At 44.0% G+C, this 23,446-nt stretch overlaps 1 protein-coding gene across 1 annotated transcript in view; it reads right to left on the bottom strand.

Moving 5' to 3' along the window:
* Positions 1-851: 851 nt before the first annotated feature.
* LOC308076485 (carnosine synthase 1-like) overlaps positions 852-23,446 on the bottom strand; it is a 50,766-nt gene continuing 28,171 nt past the window's right edge. Inside the window, exons 6-15 of the mRNA XM_080416805.1 lie at positions 14,541-14,630; positions 12,915-13,180; positions 11,600-11,662; positions 10,840-10,989; positions 10,533-10,746; positions 8,390-8,475; positions 7,512-7,743; positions 6,180-6,463; positions 4,961-5,374; positions 852-3,666 (exon numbers count right to left, since the gene is read on the bottom strand). Coding sequence (XP_080272931.1) covers positions 2,479-3,666; positions 4,961-5,374; positions 6,180-6,463; positions 7,512-7,743; positions 8,390-8,475; positions 10,533-10,746; positions 10,840-10,989; positions 11,600-11,662; positions 12,915-13,180; positions 14,541-14,630 — 2,987 coding nt within the window. The 3' untranslated portion in view covers positions 852-2,478. The remainder of the gene's footprint in view (positions 3,667-4,960; positions 5,375-6,179; positions 6,464-7,511; positions 7,744-8,389; positions 8,476-10,532; positions 10,747-10,839; positions 10,990-11,599; positions 11,663-12,914; positions 13,181-14,540; positions 14,631-23,446) is intronic.

Here is a 23,446-nt window from a genome sequence, read left to right as displayed (position 1 = left end):
TATTGTAAGATATGCATCTACACACAAACACTAATGTTTCACACAGCATCATATTCAGAGAAAAACATTTTGTTTTTATTGTGATTTTTTTTAACAGATCTACAAATGAACAGTGTTCATAATTTTGGATTTTTCTTATATTCTGGAATTGATCTGTTTATTTTTTACATAAAAAAACAAACAAAAATGGAGAAATGGAGAATTGGATTACAAATAAAGAAAATGTAGGGTGAAAATTTGATTTGGATTCTAAACCAAACAACTTGATTATTTCAGTTACAACTAAAATGTGTGTATTCTACCAGCGCAGTACAGTGACTGTTGGTTCGGCTACAATGTTCAGATGATTTCAGCCGAACATAAACAACTGAAATATTAAGAAACTCCAGCAAATGCCCCCCCATCAATCAATAAAGGTATCCATCTATCTACAAATGATCAACATAAATAATATTGCCCTTATTATTATTATTATCACCAGTTATTATCAAGGCAGCTTTGTTTTCTAAAGCACATTTCAACATACAGTATTTAAAAAATAAAGGTTATTAAGCTGTTGAAACACGGCACTCTGCATGAGGAAGTAATAACATTCTGCTGTTTTTTTTTATCACCTTCACCACTTTAAACCTGCATGTCATGAGGGTTGGGATGAGGAACCAGGAATGGGTTCCATCACATTTGGAACTGTTTCCAGAACCAGGTTTTTGTCACACTGTCAGTTTCAACCAGTGGTTCTATAACCTTTTAATTTCAAGGACCTCCATAACTCTGAGAGTGTAACAAATGGAACCAAATGGACACTGTAATGGTCCATTTGGTTCCATTTGTTACACTCAGAGGGTCCCTGGACCCTACTTTGAGAACCACTACAATAATATGTTATGCAATACTGTATTTATGATTGAATTTGTGTTTATCAAAAATTATAACGGAGGCCAAAATGTATTTCCTTTTTTCAAAACATAAGTATCGTTAAAGGGAACCGTTAAGGAATCTGACCGTCAAGACGGACTCGTTTAGGAACAGAATCGAGCCCTGCATGTCATTACAGGAACAACACTTCATCCTGCATGTCATTACAGGAACAACACTTCACCCTGCATGTCATTACAGGAACAACACTTCACCCTGCATGTCATTACAGGAACAACACTTCATCCTGCTTGTCATTGCAGGAACAACACTTCAAACATGTTCAAAAAACATCTATAAAACATTTCTAAACGTTCAAGTAGTTTAACAGATGATCTATGTTTCTATGTTAGCTCGTCTTTAAACATAATATCAAGAGGCTCTAACGTTGCATAAATTCTTAACCACTTAAACCCCAGCATCTAGTACTCTGGAGAACACATTGGCAGACTAGAAGTATGTTCTCCTCGGAGCAGAGGTCTCCACCAGGCCAGGTAGTAGAAGTCAATCCTAGCCAATCAGGATTTGAGGCATTTTGTTCAAAACGAGCCACTCCTGCAAACTTAGGTGCCAATGTTAGCCAATCAGAATGGAATATGAAAAATCAGATGATCCGTGTTGATCACATGACTATAGAGATACTGTGTACCGATTTGTGTGATGTTTGGACAAAATCTGTAGGATTAATACCCCAAAAATGTTTAGCAAAAATCTGTCTCCTTGTTGCGCTTTAACAGGACAATGTGAAAAGGGTGGAATTTCTTCCTCGGCTTAGTGGGAATGTGCGTGCCAAGTTTCACGGCAATCGGACGCTGTGTTCATGATTTGAGGCATTTTATTCAAAACTGGCCACTCCAACAAACTTTGGAAGCCAATCAGGATGGAATATGAAAAATCGTATAGATCCGTGTTGGTCACATGACTATAGAGATAATCTGTACCGATTTGTGTGATGTTTAGACAAAATATGTAGGAGTAATGTCAGGAAATGTGTTTTGCAAAAATCGGTCTCCTTGTTGCGCTATAACGAACAATGTGACAAATGTGGGCAGAGGTTCTGCTCTGGCATCCAGGGAGTGTGTGTGTGCACAGTTTCACACTGACCGGTCCAACGGTGCCGGAGATTAGGTGGCGAAAACATAGTATTGGCCACGCCTTCCGCCTGGCGAAGATAAAAATAGCAGATACACAGTGATCACAAGATCACAGCTCATCGCGTTGCAAAGCGTTGTGAGCTTTGTGCAGATCAGCTATTTTCAACAAAGATATTTGTGTAGAGCAGAAAACAGAAAGTCACTAGCACAGAGCCCTGAGGGCCTCCGGTGTAGCCTGGTAAACCGTCTCGGTCGCTGTAGAAGACACATGATGATGTGAATTCACATTGTAACGTGTAGAAGACACATGATGATGTGAATTCACATTGTAACGTGTAGAAGACACATGATGATGTGAATTCACATTGTAACGTGTAGAAGACACATGATGATGTGAATTCACTCTACCGGGATGGTTTACCAGGCTGCCTCCGAGGGGGATGGGGGGGGGGGTTTAAGCGGGTTATTATTAACTGAAATGCGACAGGAAGTATGTGAGGTCGTAGCGGGGCGGGCAGTGCAGCCCCAGGCCCTGGCAGAGCGCCAGCAGGCGTCGCCGGGCGTCCCGGCCGCTGCGTTGGTCCCTGACGCCCACGTTGCAGAACGGCTCCTCGTACTCGCCGGCGATCAGCTCGTCGTCCGCCGCCAGCTCGTTGAGCCACAGCGCCCCCTCGCGGTGGAGCCGGCGGAGCCGCGCGGGGCTGGCGGTGGTGCGCAGCGCCCCCAGGTGCTGCGACACCACGCACATCACGCCGGCGAAGTGTCCGCGGGCCGGCATCGCCGTGGCCGAGGGGAGGCGGGGCCGCACGCCGCACGCCACGGCGAAGGCGGCCAGCAGGATGTCCACGCCGTACAGCTCGCGGATCCAGTCGCGCAGGTAGAAGCCGCCCATGCGGGCGTTGATCTCGATGAGCCGCGGCCCCGCCGCCGTCATCTTCAGCTCGGCGTTGAACACGCCGTCGCGCAGGCCGCAGCCCAGGCAGGCGTGGTGCGCCGCCGCGACGAGCTGGGCGCGCCGGTCGGCCGGCAGGCCCGACGGCATCTGGGCCGCCGTCTCGGTGAAGCCGGGCGCCCGCGTGGGGCCGTTGTCCGACACGAAGGCGCCCTCCAGCCGGCCGTCGAACAGCAGCAGGTCCACGTCGTGCTCCGTGCCGCCCACGTACTCCATGAGCGTCATGGCGTTGCCCCAGCCCAGGCCGATGCCCGGGTAGTCCGTCTCCTCGCGCAGGTCGCCGCCGATGCGCTCCAGGTGCGCCAGGCTCTCCTCCAGGGAGCCCACCTTGCGGACGCCCACGGCGCCCGCCCCGTACTCCAGCTTCATCACGGCCGGGTAGCGCACGGCGCCCGCCGCCTTCTGCAGGTCCACCGCCGTCTCCACGTGGATGCAGGGCACGGCGTAGGAGCCGGGGGACGGGGAGAGCAGGGGGACGGACGCACGGAAGGAGGAGGAGCCCGGAGACGAGGAGGAGGAGGGAGGAGGAGGAGGGGAGGGCATCAGGAAGGGGGAGGCGGCCGGTAAGGAGCGAGAGCAGCAGGTCTTCCCCACGTTGTTGAAGAGCCTTCCTGTGTGGAAGTCAGCCAGGACCTTCAGACTGTCTGCTTCCATGTTGTTGTTGTTGTTCACCATCCCCACTCTCTTCATGTTCCTCAGGTCAGCCTGGATCACAACCACAAGCAGCTATTATTGTAGAGAGAGGCCACTGTGTGACAATTAAGCGTCAACGTAAAACACATTGAGTGCCATAAACGTAGATCTACGTCTTTTCAACGTCTACTACGTCTTTTTTGTGTGAAAATTCCACAAGATGGCGCTCTAACACAACTTAGGAACGATCCCTCGACTCTGCTAGAAGGAAAAAACGTCACCTCCGTCCATTCCTATGTTAAGATTTGTAGAAAAACACTTCTAGCTCAGATTATTTTTTGTTTGGTGAAAACGATCCATTTTCAACGGGCGACAGCAACAAAATGGCCGATCGCGGTAGAAATGTTTTTGTTCCAGTGGATAGACGAGACCCTCCCCCAACCCCCGGACACTTTTAGTTTACATCCGCGTGCACGTCGTGGCTTCTAAGGCTCTCCAAAGACCGTCAAAACAAGGTAAAAAAAACCACTGGCACCATGCGTATGAAGCGGATGGGACGGACACACCTTTTTCCGCATGGATTTTCAGATCAAAAGGCCCGGGGGGGCGGGGTCACTGTTTTAGCTCTCCTTCAGCAGCCGCTGCTTCTAAATGTCGGCGCTTTTCGGCGATAGTTCTGTCTTCTTTCACTTTCTCCACGACGTTTGGTGCTTAAGAGGAACTAAAAAAACACATTCGCCAGCAGGGGGGCCCCCTGGTGGTGAAATCCCGCTTATGGGTTTTCATAACCCAGCAACCCTATGCAAATTACGCCACTGGGATGCATAGTACCTGGCACTCAATGTGTTAAGTAAATGTTGTGATGGTGACGATAGTGTTGATTTTGACAGAAAACTTTGATTCAGTTTTAGTCTATTTGTCATCTGAAATGTTTTACTGTTAGTCTAGTTTTAGTCGACTAAATATCATAAGATTATAGTCGACTAAATCTACAGTTGATTTAGTCGACTAAAATGTATGTTGGCGGTGCCTTGATGGCGTCATAATGGCTGATTTTACACTTAGTTGCATGCTGAAAATAGCTGATCTACAAGCTCACAACGCGTCGCAGCGCGACGCGTTGTGAGCTTGTAGATCGGCTATTTTGACTTGTCTTTTAGTTCTACTAGATCTCTTCTCCACTAGATCCCTCACTAACATTTTAGTCTAGTTTTTATTTGACAAAATTGTCAGTATATTTAGTCTTAGTTTTAGTCACCATAGCTTAGTTTTTATTTAGTTTTTATGTAGTTTTTGTCAGTGAAAAAAGGCAGTCGGACGAACATTTTTCGTCACAGTTTTAGTCAACACTGTGTGACGGTCCTACCTGGCTATCCGCCTGACCTCCAGGCTCCTGGGCGCTGACAGGCAGGTGGTGCCCGGTGGTCTTCAGAAGCCCCTGCAGATGCTCTGGGTTCCTCAGGGTCTCCTCTGGGTTCCTGGAGGTCTTGGTCAGCCCCTGCAGATGCAGGTGGGTGCAGCTCTTCTCCTTGGCGATGCAGATGGCGTCGGGGGGCGGGCCCCTGAGCCCCAGCCTATCACAGACCAGCGAGGTCAGCACCACGCAGTCGTCCCAGAAGCACACGCAGCCGTCGGGGCGGAGCCCGGAGGACGTCAGCCAATCGCAGATGCGTACGCAGTGCTGGTCGTCGCGGCGATGGTCCGGGAGGTCGGGCAGCGGCAGGAAGTGGTCCACCATCTTGGAGGCGAAGTGGTTGGGGTCGCCGTCCACCAGGAGGAGCTGTTTCACACACAGAAACAGGAATGTTCTGTCTAGTGTTCACATTTATAATTCATATTGTTCATTAATAATTACATTAATAATAGGAGGTTTGACTGACAGTTTGAGGATCCAATGGAGTTAGGAGGTTTTGTCAGAAGAACCTTTTAACCTTATGAGTGAACTGTGAACTACTATACTTATGAGTGAACTGTGAACTACTATACTTATGAGTGAACTGTGAACTACTATACTTATGAGTGAACTGTGAACTACTATACTTATGAGTGAACTGTGAACTACTATACTTATGAGTGAACTGTGAACTACTATACTTATGAGTGAACTGTGAACTACTATACTTATGAGTGAACTGTGAACTACTATACTTATAAGTGAACTGTGAACTACTCTACTTATGAGTGAACTGTGAACTACTATACTTATGAGTGAACTGTGAACTACTATACTTATGAGTGAACTGTGAACTACTATACTTATGAGTGCTCGCTTCTCTTTTCTTCAACATATTATTTTATACCTTGATGTTGTATTGTTTAGCAGCCTCCCAGATGAACTATTATATATTATTTTATAGCTTAATGTTGTATTGTTTAGCAGCCTCCCAGATGAACTATTATATATTATTTTATACCTTGATGTTGTATTGTTTAGCAGCCTCCCAGATGAACTATTATATATTATTTTATACCTTGATGTTGTATTGTTTAGCAGCCTCCCAGATGAACTATTATATGTTATTTTATACCTTAATGTTGTATTGTTTAGCAGCCTCCCAGATGAACTATTATATATTATTTTATACCTTAATGTTGTATTGTTTAGCAGCCTCCCAGATGAACTTCTTGCTGTAGGAACCGGCTCCCACCACCAGCACCGTCTTGTGCTGCATGAGGAAGCGCTGGGATCGAACCAGCGGCGTGAGGAGCAGCGTGCCCCGCTGGGCCTCCGTCTCTGCGTCCCACCGCTCCTCCACTGCCACAGCTCCCCCTGTTGGTGGGAAGGAGGAGCGCAGGCAGAGGGAGGGGTGGAGGCCCAGCACCACAGGACTGATGACCGAGCCGTCCAGAGTGAAGAGCAGGTCCACTCCTTAGAGACGCACAGAAAACACACCATATGATAGGATGTGATGTGATGCATGCTGGGAAACTATAGCGCATAGCAGTGGCATAGCAGTTTGTGGTTCCACAGATAGAAAGCCCATACATTTTTCGCATGGAGTTTTCAGAAAATATTCACATAAATTATTTTAAGCTCCTGCTGAATCATGACCATAAAACATTTGATTCTGTGTCAAAGAATATTTGAAAACCGCAAAACAAAAGGGTATTTATTAAATAAAGTATATCATATAATTAAATATTCAAATATCTTTGACACAGAATCCTGGATGGCTTGGTATCATTTTTTTATTTTCCTTACTCTTTACCTGTAACTCTGTTACCATAACTGCTGTGCCGCCTCTGGGCGACTGAATGTCCCCCGCAGGATAAATAAAGCTATAAATCTATCTATCTATTCAGGCCGATATTATCTGAGAGAGAGATGAAGCAGACTACATATTGTATAACATTGTGTTGCAGATTAAACTTGTTCATAGATTTCATAGCTTCATAGACTTGTTTGACAGACTTGTTGTGAAAATGTACGTTTTTGTTTGTTTGTTTGTCCATTATCTTTTCTATTAATATGTTAGATTCGTGTCAATGTGTATTTTCAGACATTTAACCACTTAAACCCTCAATAATGACTAAACTTGACCTTTGGCGCTGTACTTGGTCTGCTCTTTTTTTACCCCTCTACACCAAATCTCCAAAGCGCTGCGACACGTTGTGAGCTTGTAGATCGGCTAATGTTCCCCTGAGAATTGGGATGCTAGGTTTGAAGTGGTTAATGTAAACAGGGGGTAAGTTACTACCCCCTGTAGTAACTCTGAGGACCCCTAGGGGTACCGGACCCCCCGTTGAGGACCCATGTCTTAAACTCTGTATATTCACACACACACACACACACACACACACACACACACACACACACACACACACACACACACACACACACACACACACACACACACACACACACACACACACACACACACACACACACACACACACACACACACACACACACACACCTATCATGTCAGTCTGGGCCCCGGCTCCACCGCGGTCCTCGGGGGTCATCGTTGCCTCGGTCTCCATGACGACGCGGAGACAGTCCAGGGCCGTGTTGGTTGCCAGGCGACGCAGTGAGACAGACAGGTCCGGGTCAGTGAGACCCAACGCAGACAGACAGCTCTCCAACGACTGACACACCGACTGACTGTGAGACAGGGGGCTGTCGCACTGACCCACCCTACACACCAACTGACACACAGACACACACAGACAGACAGACAGACAGACAGACAGACAGACAGACAGACAGACAGACAGACAGACAGACAGACAGACAGACAGACAGACAGACAGACAGGGTTAATGGGTTAATGTCACTATAATGTAACCAGATAGAATTGTATCCAATGATCATAGAATGATTATTCATAGGTTTAACTCTCTCTCTCCATCTACAGTATAAACATTTATATTGTTCTACTGGGGCCCTGGCACCAAGTCTGTTCAAGCTCTATCAATATTATTCATATTCTGTATATACGTATACAAAATGTACATTTCCAGGACTATATGGCCACTATGTGGCTAATGTCATTTGGACCAATGACAACGAGAGGTTTGCACTTGAGACATGTTGCACTTTTTAACATAGATTAAATTTGACACTGAGTCTTTAACATCTTTTAGCTCTTCAGTATTAACTGCCTTTTACTTTGTAGGCTAATTGGTATTGTTGACACATAATGTTGAACCTTGAACCTTGGCCCATTGAACAGGGGCTCACAGAGGTCAAATACGTGTCAACTCAGGGGTCTAAAAGACATGGAAACGTTCTACTGGCCTACGGTACGGACGTGTCCTTGTAACCTAGCAACAGGGAACTGTTTGTTTGTACCTTGTAGAGTAGCGGGACGTCCTGAGGGGAACGGGTCACGATGGCACACACCCTGAACGCCACGTCTGGAACCTCAGCCCTCACATCTGTCAAGTATACATTCATAATGTATTCATTTACAGAAGGACAGTAACATACGTATGCATGTACTAAGTGTATGTGTAGGTATGTAATATATGTATAAATATCACAGATTAGATAAGTATTTATCATAGATTGAGATAGACTTGATTGATATTTATTATTGATGGAGAAGGGGTGGGAGCAATAAGTTATCCTTCTCACTCCTTTTTATTTACTGTTATTCTAAATTGTTTTTTTCAAACTTATGTTCTCCACGGCCGACTTGTTGCATTGTATAAAGAACAGTTAATGGAACATTGAAAGAAATGGGGACATTATTGTGCAATGACAATAATGGACTGAGTGTAACACGAAGGACTTCCACACAGAGAGTGTAACACGAAGGACTTCCACACAGAGAGTGTAACACTAAGGACTTCCACACAGAGAGTGTAACATGAAGGACTTCCACACAGAGAGTGTAACACTAAGGACTTCCACACAGAGAGTGTAACACTAAGGACTTCCACACAGAGAGTGTAACACTAAGGACTTCCACACAGAGAGTGTAACACTAAGGACTTCCACACAGAGAGTGTAACACTAAGGACTTCCACACAGAGAATGATCTACACAAAAGACAGAGAAATGTGGACTGAATGAAAAGCACTGAAATGTATAATTGTGTCGTTAATGCCAAATAAAAATGTGAATTACAAAAGAAAAATAAAAGTTAAGAGTAGCTTAGCGACACCCACAGCCACAAAACTAGAGGGAGCGTTAACAACGATCTGGTACCACCCACCCATAAAACAAACATGGGAAAATGCTCCTTCTACAGCACTGCCACCCAGGTTTGGAATAGTCTAACCCCTTCCCTCAAAAAATGCAGTTCGCTGGGCTCATTTAAAACAACCCTGAAAACTCACCTTTCAGGAGGCCAAAAGGGGAGGTAGTACCATTTCTCCCTTAGACAGACGACCCCCCCCCTCTAATTGTTTTTTCCGACTCTGTACATGTAGTGTTTTTTTTCTTCTTTCTTCTTTTTCTCCTGTATTTTTGTGATGATATTGAACTGTTTGGTGCTACTACTGTATATATGTTTTATTTTTTTTGGACGTACATTTTAAACAAAGTGTTTTAACTGTACTTCAATAAATCAATCAATCAATTGATTGCAACCAGGACATTCACCAAATCACATTAAAGGAATAATATTTTACCCAATACTTCACTCTATCAATTAACTCTCCCCATGAAGCCTTGAATTCATAGAGATTTATTTAGTTTTCGTCACATTCCTGAGACAATAATCCAATATTTGACTAATTGTGGTTAATTGGAGAATCTTAACGAGAGCAAAACCATATTTAAAACATTCTCTTTGAACCTGGATCATCGGTGGTTAACCCATTCAGACCGCGAACAAAATCTTTTAAGATTTATTTGGCTTTTCAAAAATAGCAGATCTACAAGCTCATAGCACGGCACAGAGTGCCGTGCTATGAGCTTGTAGATCTGCTATTTTTTGAAAAATCGTGAAAATGTGTGCAAATCTTTGAATATATATATATACATTTTTAACTCAAATATTTGTTTCTGGGGGTCCCTGGAACAACATATTTTGAGATGGAGGGGGTTCGTGGACAAATAAATATCATATCACTGAGAACCAACTGTTTCAGAAGCAAAGATTTTAGTTAAAAAGGTTAACTCTAAAAGAAATATTTATTCAAAGATTTTCACACATTCTCACTATTTTTGAATAGCCAAAGAAATCTAAAAATGACACAGCTGCGTTGACACTGTGAGAGTTGTTTTGGACTTTATATAATAATAATAATAATTAATTGCATTCTTGTGGCGCTTTTCTAAGTACTCAAACGTCCTCAAAGCGCTTTACAATGGTTCATTCATTCATACATTAGGAGGTGAAGCGGCGAACACACACAGCGTCCTCACTTCCCACATTCACACCAATGGTGGCAAAGCTATAGCGCCGACCGACACAGTATTCCTTAAAACTAGTGTTTCCACTGATACCCCCCCCCCCACCACCCCCCCAGTGAAGCCCCCTCACCAGTGTACTGGTCCCAGGTGTGGCTGTGTACTCTAGCCCCAGGCTTCATGGGCGGACAGAAGGCCTCCAGCAGCACAGCCTCTCCAGGAAGCAGACATGGAAGCATCTGAACCAGTCTGGACCACAGCTCCTCTCTGCTGCTCCTCTCTACGTAGTGTACCGCCCCCTGCTGGTGGGGGTCCGCAAACCTCCCTCCACTCAGCCTGACGACCACCTGCACCAAAAAAACATTGATTCATGTTTTAAACACCATGATGATATTGATTAAGCAATACAAACACACAGACAGACAGACAGACAGACAGACCCGGTCTGTCTTCTTCACGGGTTCAGACTCCAGGAAGTGCTCCATCCTGGTCCTGATGGCGCCCAGCTGCTCCGTTACCGCGGTAACCAGGTGTACCACCTCCACCTGCAGCTCTTCCGTCTGGCCACAGGAGGGCGCCCGAGGCTCCGTCTGTCCACAAGGTTATGATAGGTAAGGTAAGTGATATTTTTTGGTAAAAGGTTAAAGCACTATCTTCTAATCATTGTTTCAACTATTTTAGTTTCATAAATATGTTACTTATAACATGTAAGTTATATTGTATTAACAAACTCTACTCTGAAAATACTTTCCATTGGTTCAATATTTGTAAAATACACACAGACGTAAAGGGTGTTCAATAGACCTGATTTATTGAAGAAAAAAAAAAAAGTTGAAAAATGGAGATAGCTGGTTTCTGCCCAGACAGCGTTATATTGTATTAACATACTCTACCATACAGATTGGACAAAATTAAAATGTGTTCATTAAAACATAATGTTTTTTGTAAGCGTTGTTTAAATTTTTGTATATTATACAAAAATTAAAGCAAGGCTTACAAAAACACATAACTGAAACTGTATTGTGTACAAAAATAATTAAAACAAACAAAAACAAAATTGGGTTTTAGATTTAGTTCAAAAGCGTCATGGGTCACGAAACTAAATTAGCAAATTCACATTGAAAATGTATTCAAATTAAACTGAAATTGAAAATGTAAAGTAAAGAAAAATGAAAATGAAAAATTCAAAGCCGTACTAACCTCGGACTGTCCAGCAGAGGGCAGCAGCAGGGCCAGGGTGGGGGGTGTGGGGATGGCAGCTTTCTGTGCAGCACAAACATAAGACTAATGGAATATATTCAACTCAATAATGAAATAGCTACATATCTACATGCTTACAACACGTTGTAAAGGTATTTCCAGCTATTTCCGAACATTTGTGCAAATCTTTGAATATATATTTAAAAAATAAATAAACGTTTTTTTTTACTCAAATCTTTGCTTCTGGGGGGTCCCTGGAACAACATATTTTGAGATGGGGGTCTGCGGCCAAATACATATCATTTTGAGGGTCCTTGACATGAAAACGTTTTGAGAATCACTGATATAGAAACATGATTGTTTTTTTTTTAAACTGTTAAGGTTTAGAAGACATTTGTAGAATCCCCCAGAAGCAAAGATTTGAGTTAAACATTTTCACTTTAAAATGTATGTATATTCAAAGATTTGCACAAAACGTCAAGATTTAAAAAGGAATATCAGATCTACAAGCTCAAAAATAGCCAAAGAAATCTTTAAAAAAAGAACGCAGATGCTTTCCCTGACTTCATGGGTTAATACAGTATATAGTAGGATATATAGTAGGATATATAGTAGATATATAGTAGGATATATAGTATAGTAGATATATAGTAGGATATATAGTAGGATATATAGTAGGATATATAGTAGGATATATAGTAGGATATATAGTAGGATATATAGTAGGATATATAGTAGATATATAGTAGGATATATAGTAGGATATATAGTAGGATATATAGTAGATATATAGTAGGATATTTAGTAGGATATATAGTAGGATATATAGTAGGATATATAGTAGGATATATAGTAGGATATATAGTAGGATATATAGTAGATATATAGTAGGATATATAGTAGGATATATAGTAGGCTATATAGTAGATATATAGTAGGATATATAGTAGGATATATAGTAGGATATATAGTAGGATATATAGTAGGATATATAGTAGGATATATAGTAGATATATAGTAGGATATATAGTAGGATATTTAGTAGGATATTTAGTAGGATATATAGTAGGATATATAGTAGGATATATAGTAGGATATATAGTAGGATATATAGTAGATATATAGTAGGATATATAGTAGGATATATAGTAGGATATATAGTAGGATATATAGTAGGATATTTAGTAGGATATATAGTAGGATATATAGTAGGGTATATAGTAGGATATATAGTAGGATATTTAGTAGGATATATAGTAGGATATATAGTAGGATATATAGTAGGGTAATAATAATAAATAATAATAATAATAACCTGCATCAGAACTCTGGCGTTCAGAACATCGGACCAGAACCTGTTCAACGGTCCAGAGCTGCCCATGGGACAGCCCACCCCACGCATCACTTCCTGCTCCGCCCCCATGTACGGGTCACATGACAGGAAGTAGGTGACGAGGCGAGGGGGGTCGAACGTGCTGAGGAAGGTGCGTCCTCCGAGGTCAAAGGTCACGGCCTTGTGGACCAACAGGGAGGAGGCGGAGCTAGAGAGCCAGGAAGGAGAGAGACACAGCAACGCATCTCCTGCACACACACGGTGCACACACACACACACGCACACACACACGCACACACACGCATATTCGGCGCACACACACAGACAGACAGACAGACAGACAGACAGACAGACAGACCAATATTCAGCAGGGTTCACATAATTCTCAGTGGTTCTCAAACATTTTGATGTCAAGAACCCATTCTGTGCTTGTAGATCTATATATATATATATATATATATATATATATATATATATATATATATATATATATATATATATATATACACATGCTTGTAGATCTGCTATTTCCAGATTCCCATTTTTGAAAATATATGAACATTTTTAACATGGAATCGATTAGGACAAATATTGTGATTATCTCAAATAACTGCGATTAGACGATTATGTAATAATTGCTGAAATAACCTTTACATGACAATAGTCATAGTTCACACCATAAACGTCTCCATAACACAACCTCTGATCCTCATAAACTGTGTTATTGTTATTAGTTACAACATACAGTAGAATGAAGCCTCTATTTACACCTAACTCTCTGACCTATTTTAAACATAGAACTATAAATACATTTACACGTCAAACAGACTTTAACCACTCAAGACCTGAAGCCCATTCTACAAACGTCTAATAAATCTACATTTTCTAAAAAAACGTATGTTGCTGTATCAGTGGTTCTCAAACCTTTTCATAATTGTCAAGGACCCCCAAAATTATATGTATTAATATGTTGTTCCAGGGACCCCCCAGAAGCAAAGATTTGAGTTACAAATGTTCGCTTTTAAAATAATATATATATTCACAGATTTGCACACATTTTCTCAAATTTAAAAAAATAGCAGAAACGAGCTCCTGCTATTTTTGAAGTGTAAAATAATGCTTTTTTTGCTCAAATCTAAAAATGACACAGATGTGTTCCCGGTCTTAATGGGTTAACCACTTAAACGCTAGCATCCGTATACAGACTGGCAGTCTGTTGGCAAAAGTTGGAATTTAGTTCAGCACAAACTGTGGGCCGATGCACACGTTGTTGTGCTAATGATGCCTTAGAGCAGCACTGGCCTGCAAGATCCTGCCAGTGTTGCCAGGTCTGCTTATTATAAGCGACTTTTGGCTTGTTTTCCTGTAAAGCTGCTTGTAAATATTCATAGTTACTTATTTGGGCTTACTTTCAAGATTCTTTTTGAAAATAGCTGAAAGGGGCTCATAGATGTTAGACATGTGGGTGGGTTTATAATGTTAGACATGTGGGTGGGTTTATAATGTTAGACATGTGGGTGGGTTTATGATGTTAGACATGTGGGTGGGTTTATAATGTTAGACATGTGGGTGGGTTTATGATGTTAGACATGTGGTTGGAGGGTTTACCTGGACTCCGGTGTCCAGCCTCCAGAAGCAGAGAGATGTAGGGGACAGCAGAGCCCAGGACACAGATACACACGTCTGAATGCTTCACCCCTGCATGGAGGAAGAACCAAAACACATCATAGTTAAATACAACCTGGAGGCAGAACCCAAACACATTATAGTTAAATACAACCTGGAGGAAGAACCCAAACACATCATAGTTAAATACAACCTGGAGGAAGAACCAAAACACATCATAGTTAAATACAACCTGGAGGGAGAACCCAAACACATCATAGTTAAATACAACCTGGAGGAAGAACCAAAACACATCATAGTTAATACAACCTGGAGGAAGAACCAAAACACATCATAGTTAAATAAAACCTGGAGGAAGAACCCAAACACATCATAGTATATCGTTAATGTCGGGCAGAAACCAGCTATCTCCATTTTCCCATTTTTTTCATTTCTTCAATAGTTGGTTTCTGCCTGACAGCTTTTTCTATGTCCACAAAGACACAAAGTAACTCCTTCTGTCCTTCTCCATCAACACTCTACAGGTAAACAGCACATTGGTGGTTCTCTTCTTGGGCATAAACCCATACAGCTGCTCTATATGTCACCTCTCCTCTTAGCATAGCTTCCATTACTCTTTCCCATAGCTTCATGCTGTGGCTCCTCTGTAGTTACTACAACTCTATACATCCCCCTTGGTCTTGGAAATCAGTATCAGTACCTCTCCACTGTTCAGGCATCCTCTCGCCTTCCAGGTTTGTGTTCAAATGACTCCTGACACTTTGCTCCATCTGTTCCTCCCTGTTCACCTCTCTCCCTCCCACACTCCACCCATTACTTTGGATAGTTGACCCTATAGGTATTTAAACTCCTTCGCCACCTGTACCACTGTTCCACTGTCCTCTCATTCACTTATATTCTAATCAAGGCCGAGAGGCCTACCGTATATATACCAATTCATCCGCTAGAGGGCAGTAGTGAGAGTATGTAGCTCCCCCTCAATGCAACGCAAATGTGACCAAATGGAGACTAATAATACTTCTGGATAAATCAAAGTGACCACGCCACTCTTTGGAATCCAACACAGGTGCGCCCAAATAATTCATTACATCCCCTGGCCCTGAGTGCGCTGACCAGCAGCAGAGACTCTGTTTCACTTCTAAGCTATGGGAAAAACAGCTGCAAAAACGTATTTTTTTCATTTTATTTCATTGGATTAATAAGGAATAAGCCTTTGAAATGCCACCTACATTGTGAGCGGAACATGAGTCTTTCAGGTGGAGAGCTACTAAATTATTTTAGCATTTATGTGTTCATGCTGAAAAAGACATCAAGCCATAGTAGCCGTCTGTCGGTGTGGGCTCAGATGCACAGAAAGCTCACCTATATTTGACAATAGAGAAACATTATTAAACTAGAAAATGTGCTCCTCGGAGCACAAGTCTCCGCCAGCAGACCTGTGCTATTTTAATAGCACAGGTCGTCTTGGTAGAACGGGTCGTCTTGGTAGAATGCGCGTGGTTTTTGGTGTTCTGCAGGGGCGACTGAATATGTAGTGTCTGCATCTAAAAAACAATCTTCTTGAAGCAATGTGTCATATGGGAGTCCTCGTAATTGACTGGTTTGTTTAAATGCTTGTCTGTCTTCTTCATCTTCATTGTCTTGAACAGTTTCAGCAGTTGATTGGTGTGTTTGATCTATGTCAGTTTTCTCTAGTGCTACATAATGTATTTGATCAAGGTGGCCAATTGTTACAGTATTAAGACTTCGGCCTTGTTGTGGGATCAATTCAACTCTATAGTCCTCTTCTGTGTTACTGTTGTAGATGATTATGCTTTCTTAGCTTTGGCCTTCTGCGCCTTTGCTTGACCAATGTTACACACATACGCACGAGGGACACACACACGCACGGACGGGTGATTTGGACTAGAAGATACTGTTCCAATCAAGACTGATTATGTTTATGGGAAATGTAGGGAAATATCTACTCACTTCCTGTTATAGATGACTGACGTCACTTCCTGTTATAGGTTTTTCCTACCTGCTGCCAGTTCCTACCTGCTGTCATGAATGCCAGTTCCTACTTGCTGCCAGTTCCCACCTGATGCCATTTCCCACCCTCTGCCCTCTCCCACCTGATGCCAGTCCCCGCCCTATGCCAGTTCCACTCTACTGCCAGTTTCTAGCTGCTGCCAGTTCCCGCACTCTGCCAACCTGCTGCCAGTTCCCATCCTCTGACATTTCCCACCTGAGGTTTGAGGGCGTGGCTGCCAGTTCCCACCTGACATCCTGTGGGAGTTCAGACTGATCCAGACGGTACTGAACAACTGCCAGCTTACATAACGTCCTCAGACTAGGACTCAAGTCTAAGATGAACGGGTCTCTACAAAAGAGGAAGACACGATCTCCCAGCATGCAACAGTGCGTACCAGACGTCTTAGACGGGCCTTTCCCCTTGGGCTCGGCCTTCTTCCAGGAGAAGGTCTTTGTATTGAACTTCCACAGATCTTTGAAGGTGCTTGTTCTTACACTATCACTGACGGTCTCGTAGTTGTGGCCTCCAAATATATACAGCTCCCCATCGTAGGCAAAGGCTGCATGAGAAGAGCGTTGTGCGGGAAGAAGCTGTGTAGAAGGCGTGAGGCTCAGCCAGCAGTCGGTCTCTGTGTCAAACACTCTGATGTCGTTGCAGTACCGGACCGGCGGGTTATGGAGCCAAAATACAAAGTGGACCCCGCAGCCCCCGAACACAAACATCTTTGTTCCGATGACGGTGGCAGAGTGCTGTGAGGAAGCAGGTGGCGGGGCTCCTCTGGTGATGATTAAAGACCAGACCATCGAGGTGGTGTCCAACCTGTACGTGTCATTGTTGCTTTCAGGCCACTGGGTGGCAAGGAGACCTCCATGGACGTACATGACCTTCTCCAAGACACAGGCTGAGTGGTGGGACCTCTCCTCTGGAACAGTCCCAGAAACCTCCATCTTCAGCCATCTGTGGGCGTCGACGTTGAACGCATACAGCTGGTTACCGTGAGTAAACTCGTTCCCCCAGATGTAGACGATGTCCTCTACCAGCACGGCCGAGTGGCCTGCGCGCATGTTGGGAACTTCAGGGGGGCGCTCTCCTCGTCTTCCAGTTGTCACCGGGGGCAACTTCACCCAGTGCAAAGCCACCGTGTTTAAGATGTACACACAGGTCTGACTGCTGATGTCCAGGTGAGCGGACCTTCCACCGTCCCCTCCGAAGGAGTACAGCTTGTCTCCTACGGTGACCGCAGCCTGACAGGATCCATCTGGTCCTCTCAGAGATATCGTCCAGCAGAACATCTCTCACAGCGGTTGAAAGTTATGCAGTGTTATACTGTGAGGTTCTGTCGAACTGTGAAAGATGGGTTGATATCGCGTGCGCTGCACGTAATATTGCTTCGGACGCACAAACCGTCATGCAAAGTGTGGCTAATCACACGAAGCCGACAGTTGGTTGGCCCATCAATTGAGCTACTACTCTCCACATGGGGTCCAAGGACTGCCAGGGGGTCTAAATGGACCCTTAGGGGTCTCTAACATTCTGCCAGGGTCTAAATGGACCCTTAGGGGTCTCTAACATTCTGCCAGGGGGTCTAAATGGACCCATAAGGGTCTCTAACATTCTGCCAGGGGGTCTAAATGGACCCTTAGGGGTCTCTAACATTCTGTCAGGGGGTCTAAATGGACCCTTAAGGGTCTAACATTCTGCTTATGTCAGAGTGTGTGTCTAACGTATTTCTTCGCATCAAGATCTCCTGCCACACAGCCTTGTCGTTATAAATATTGTGCATAAGTGTCACCACGACACTGGTTGCCAAGGAGACGAAAATGCTGTTACTTGCTGTTTAAACATCTAATGTATGTGGGTAAAGTGATGATAATATAATGTATGATGATTGATGATTTTTCTTTATTAACACATTCCACGCCAGAGTTTAATCTCATAATGTACTCACCAGCGTTTTATTGTTGTTTTTTTGTTTTCTTCACGTCGCCACAGACAAAGTTAAATCCGTTAAAATCGCGCATTCAACTCTTTGTAAACACACAAGCGATCCGTCTGCATCGACCAGTGAAGACCGCATGAAAATCCGATCCTCCATCTTGTAGTTACAACAGTTTATGTTAAACAGCGATCAGCGACGAGAAAAACTACAACGAGAAAATGGCGATTTGGTGTCGGTGATCGGAAAAAACGGATCCCGGATAATTCCGTTTCCGATGGTGCTACAATGAAATGTGGCGTATCGAACGAGGCCTACAATGCAATGAGAAAAAAGGACCAGTTGGCGTAGAATCAGAATCAAACTTTATTGTCACATCACATTACAAGTAATATGGGTGAAATTCTTATTTGTACAAGCTCATTAATGCAGTTAAAAGATAGAAGAGGTAGAAGTACAGTAAAGTGCATTTAAGAGAGTGGCTTAATGTAAGTAATAAGTTAAGGGAAAAATGTGTCTGTAATTAAAACATAGATCATATCTACATAAACACACAGTTCAGTGAGATCAGTGCACACTGCACAGTGTCCACAGGTTTAGTTCTCATTCAACAGCCTAATTACTGCTGGATAAAAACTATTCCAGAGTCTCGTGGTGCTGCTACCGATGCTCCTCCATCGCTTGCCTGGCCGTGGGTGTCGCAGCGGCTTGAACAAACCATGGCTGGGGTGGAAAATGTCCTTGATGATGCTTCCGGCCTTAGCCACACATCTTTTTTCATGTATGGCCTGGAGAGGGGGAAGCTCACCGCCCACGATGCGCTGCGCCGTTCGCACCACTCTCTGTAGTGCCTTGCGTTCGGCTGTGGTACAGTTTCCGAACCAGGCGGTGGTGCTGCTCATCAGGATGCTCTCGATGGTGCTGGTGTAGAACGCCCTGAGGATGCGGGGGCTCACTCGGAACTTTTTCAGACGCCGGAGGCAGTACAGCCGTTGTTGGGCCTTTTTCACCACCTGTGTGGTATGTGTGGCCCACTTGAGGTTCCTCGAAATGTTTATTCCGAGGAACTTGAAGTCCTCGACCTGTTCCACTGCCACACCATTGATGCAGATGGGTGCATGCTCTCTCTCCAGCCTTATGAAGTCCACGATGATCTCCTTGGTCTTATCGACATTGAGAGCCAGGTTGTTCTCCTGGCACCACTGTGTCAGTGCTCCGACCTCTGCTCTGTATGCCGTCTCGTCATTATTGTCAATCAGGCCCATGACAGTCGTGTCATCTGCATACTTGATGATGACATTTGAGCTGTGTGTGGCTGCGCAGTCGAAGGTATACAGGGAGTAGAGGAGAGGACTCAACACACAGCCCTGGGGGGCTCCTGTGTTGAGGGTCAAGGGGTCCGATGTAATGTTGCCCATTCTCACCACCTGACGTCGGCCCGAATGGAAGTCCAATATCCAACTGCACATGGACGAGTGCAGGCCCAGGTCCTTGAGTTTAGTATCCAGTCTGGTGGGGACGATGGTGTTAAAAGCCGAGCTATAATCCACAAATAGCATCCGAACGTATCTGTTCTTCCCCTTGTCCAGGTGGGTGAGTGCAGAATGGAGAGCCAGGGCAACTGCATCGTCTGTTGATCTATTTCGACGATATGCAAATTGCCATGGGTCCAGTGTGTCGGGCAGCACAGAGCAGATGTAGTCCCTCACCAGACTCTCAAAGCACTTACTCACAATTGGAGTAAGGGCCACCGGTCTCCAGTCATTCAGGGAGGCTACCTTTGAGCGCTTTGGAACCGGGACCACGATGGCTGACTTGAAACCAGAGGGGACCACAGATTGGGAGAGGGAGAGGTTAAAGATGTCCGTGAACACACCCGCCAACTGGGCTGCACACACCTTCAGTACGCGGCCTGGGATGCCATCGGGGCCGGCGGCTTTACGGGGGTTCACCCACTGGAAGGCCCTGCGTACGTCAGCCTCTAGGATGGTCAGAGGGCTGGCCTCCGCGGGTAATGCAGGCAGTGGCAGGTTGCTGCTTCCTGGGTCCGTCTCAAAACCAGCGTAAAAGTTGTTTAACTCCCTTAAGGGAGGCAGAGGGACTCTCTGCAGATCTGGATCTCCCTCTAAAGTCTGTAATGGTCCGAAGCCCCTGCCATGTTGTTCTCACATCCCGCTCTCAAATTGGTCCTCCAGCTTGGCTGCATACTCCTTCTTGGCTCTCCTGATGGTTTTCTGGAGCACTGCCCTGGTGTCCCCAAGATCACCAGATCTGAAGGCCACGTTGCGTGCGTGGAGAGCGGCACGGACCTCACTGTTGATCCATGGCTTCTCATTAGGGTAGATTCGGACAGATTTTTTTGGAACAATGTCATCTATGCACATACTGATATAGCACATGACTGTATCTGAGAAGTTGTTGACGTTCTCAGCAGCGTCCCGAAACATCTCCCAGTCCGTGTGGTCAAAACAGTCCTGTAGCATAGGGTCTGATTGCTCCGACCATATCCGGACCTCCTTGTTGATGATGGGCTCACGTTTCAGCCTCTGCTTGTAGATGGGCAGAAGCTGAATGGCGCTATGGTCAGCTTCTGCCCATCTACAAGCAGAGGCTGAAACGTGAGCCCATCATCAACCAAAATAGATCTACGCGACTGGCACGTGGCGGCTTTAAATAGGTTTGCGTAGATATACGCGACTGGCACTCAATGTGTTAAAGTGTCATGCTTCCAAAGGAAGCCCAGCCCATATGGACTTACAGGACACTAGCATTTAATTTGACAAACGATGAACCGACATAATAATTCAAAAACAATAAACAAACAAATAACAAACTAAAACACTCAAGCAGGTAGGGCGTTAAATTACGAGAAAAAAAACTCCACAAAAATGTAAATATGGAGATAAGAGGTCTGTCTCTGCGCCGACAGTGATGAAATACAACATTACCTACAATACTACAAAGGTGCAGTTCCTTGGAGAAACTGCAGGGGTCTCACTGCCCCCAGAGGATACGGGGATTAGTCCACCATAAGTCAAACTCTCACACACTCTCACACACACACACACACACACACACACACACACACACACACACACACACACACACACACACACACACACACACACACACACACACACTGTTTTTTAAGGCTCAGACATGATTTTTGATTGATTGAATATTTTGCTGACAGTTTCTAAAGTAGACATAATGAACACGTTATTAAAACAAGACAAAAAGAGCTCGGTGGTGCAGTGGGGGGGGGGTTCTGTCAGCATACAGGGAGTGTTGGGCGGGAGGAGTAGGATGAAGGCTCTACGTCCTCCTGGTGGAGGCTCCTCACTGATAGGTGAGTCAGTAGGATAGGACAGCAGTGACAACACAGACATGTGTGTGAGGAGGAATTAATTGGCATAACGACTACATTGGGGAGAAAAAAGGGTAAAAAGCAACAAAAAAAAGTATAATAATAAATAAAAAAAGCCAAATGGATCACAAAAGGCCAAACAACTAAACAAACAAACAAAAACCAGTGCTGATTTCGTCGAAATGACGAAAATGTTTCGCTGACTACCTACTCACTGGAGGCTGTTGTGGAGAGATGTATACACAAGAAGAGGAGGGCCATGATGGACAATGTGGGTCATCCTCTCCACAACATCCTGGCAGGTCAAAAAAGCGGTCGTAAGGACCTGTTCCGTTCATTGCCCTGCAAGAACCATCGTTTTAAGAACACTTTTGTTCCAACAGCAATCAGGCTCTTCAACTCCATGACCAGCCGCTAGGCCTATGAACTGGACTAATGGACTAATGGTCTTATAGTTTTTAGTTATTTATGGGTCTATGTGCAATGACAATGACAAAGGATGATTTTTATTCCCAGTGACACCTTTTAAATGCTTTTTTATGCTTATTTCATAATATATCTTTTATATTTGTCTTCTCTCAGTTTTAACCTGTGCCCCCCCCCTTTTTTGTGATGTATTTTTAACTAACCTTGCCTGTATGAGCTATGGGATATCTGAATTTCCCCTCGGGGATCAATAAAGTATCTATCTATCTATCTATCTATCTTTTTTCACTGACGAAAACTACATAAAAACTCAATAATAACTAAGCTATGATGACTAAAACTATGACTAAATATGTTGACAATTTCGTCAACAAATAAAAACTAAACTAAAATGCTAGTGTGGGATCTAGTGGAGAAGAGATCCAGTAGAACTAAAAGACCAGTCATTTTATGCTTGGTTGCACTCTGAAAATAGCAGATCTACAAGCTCACAACGCTTGTGAGCTTGTAGATCTGCTATTTTCAGCATGAAACCAAGTGTAAAATCAGCCATTATGACATCAAGGCACCGCCAACATACATTTTAGTCGACTAAATCAACTGTAGATTTAGTCGACTATAATCTTATAATCTTATTGGGAGGATTCCCAATTAGGGTTAACCATTTTCCCTTTCTTTAAAGTTTAGGTTTTTAGGCATGTTTACAAAACAAAAATAAAATTGCCAGTGAACTTTGTGAGGAATGTTCACTGGGGACTGTGCATGGCAGGTACGTCCAGTCATCCTGAGTCCCACCTTAGTTGGACCGCATACCAAACGGTAGGGTTAGGGTCCGTACCGTAACCACATCACGGTAGGGTTAGGGTTAGGGTTAGGGTCCGTAACCACATCACGGTAGGGTTAGGGTCCGTAACCACATCACGGTAGGGTTAGGGTCCGTAACCACATCACGGTAGGCTACTCCAGAATATTTATCTGCTGCATGAAAAACATTTCTCCTGTATTTCTTCTCAGTGGTTATATGGAAAGAGCTCTATCCAAAATACAACACGGATGATTTCCTTCTTGTTCCTATTTCATATCTGCTGAAGCCGAAAATATATTTCAGCAGCAAAGGCAAGTGTGCTAGCCAACGTAAACGTGCG

Source organism: Gymnoscopelus braueri, assembly GCF_963280865.1.
Source record: "Gymnoscopelus braueri genome assembly, chromosome: 20".
NCBI lineage: Eukaryota > Metazoa > Chordata > Actinopteri > Myctophiformes > Myctophidae > Gymnoscopelus > Gymnoscopelus braueri.
The sequence above is the reverse complement of the archived record's forward strand: the minus strand, read 5'-3'. Positions and strand labels throughout refer to the sequence as shown.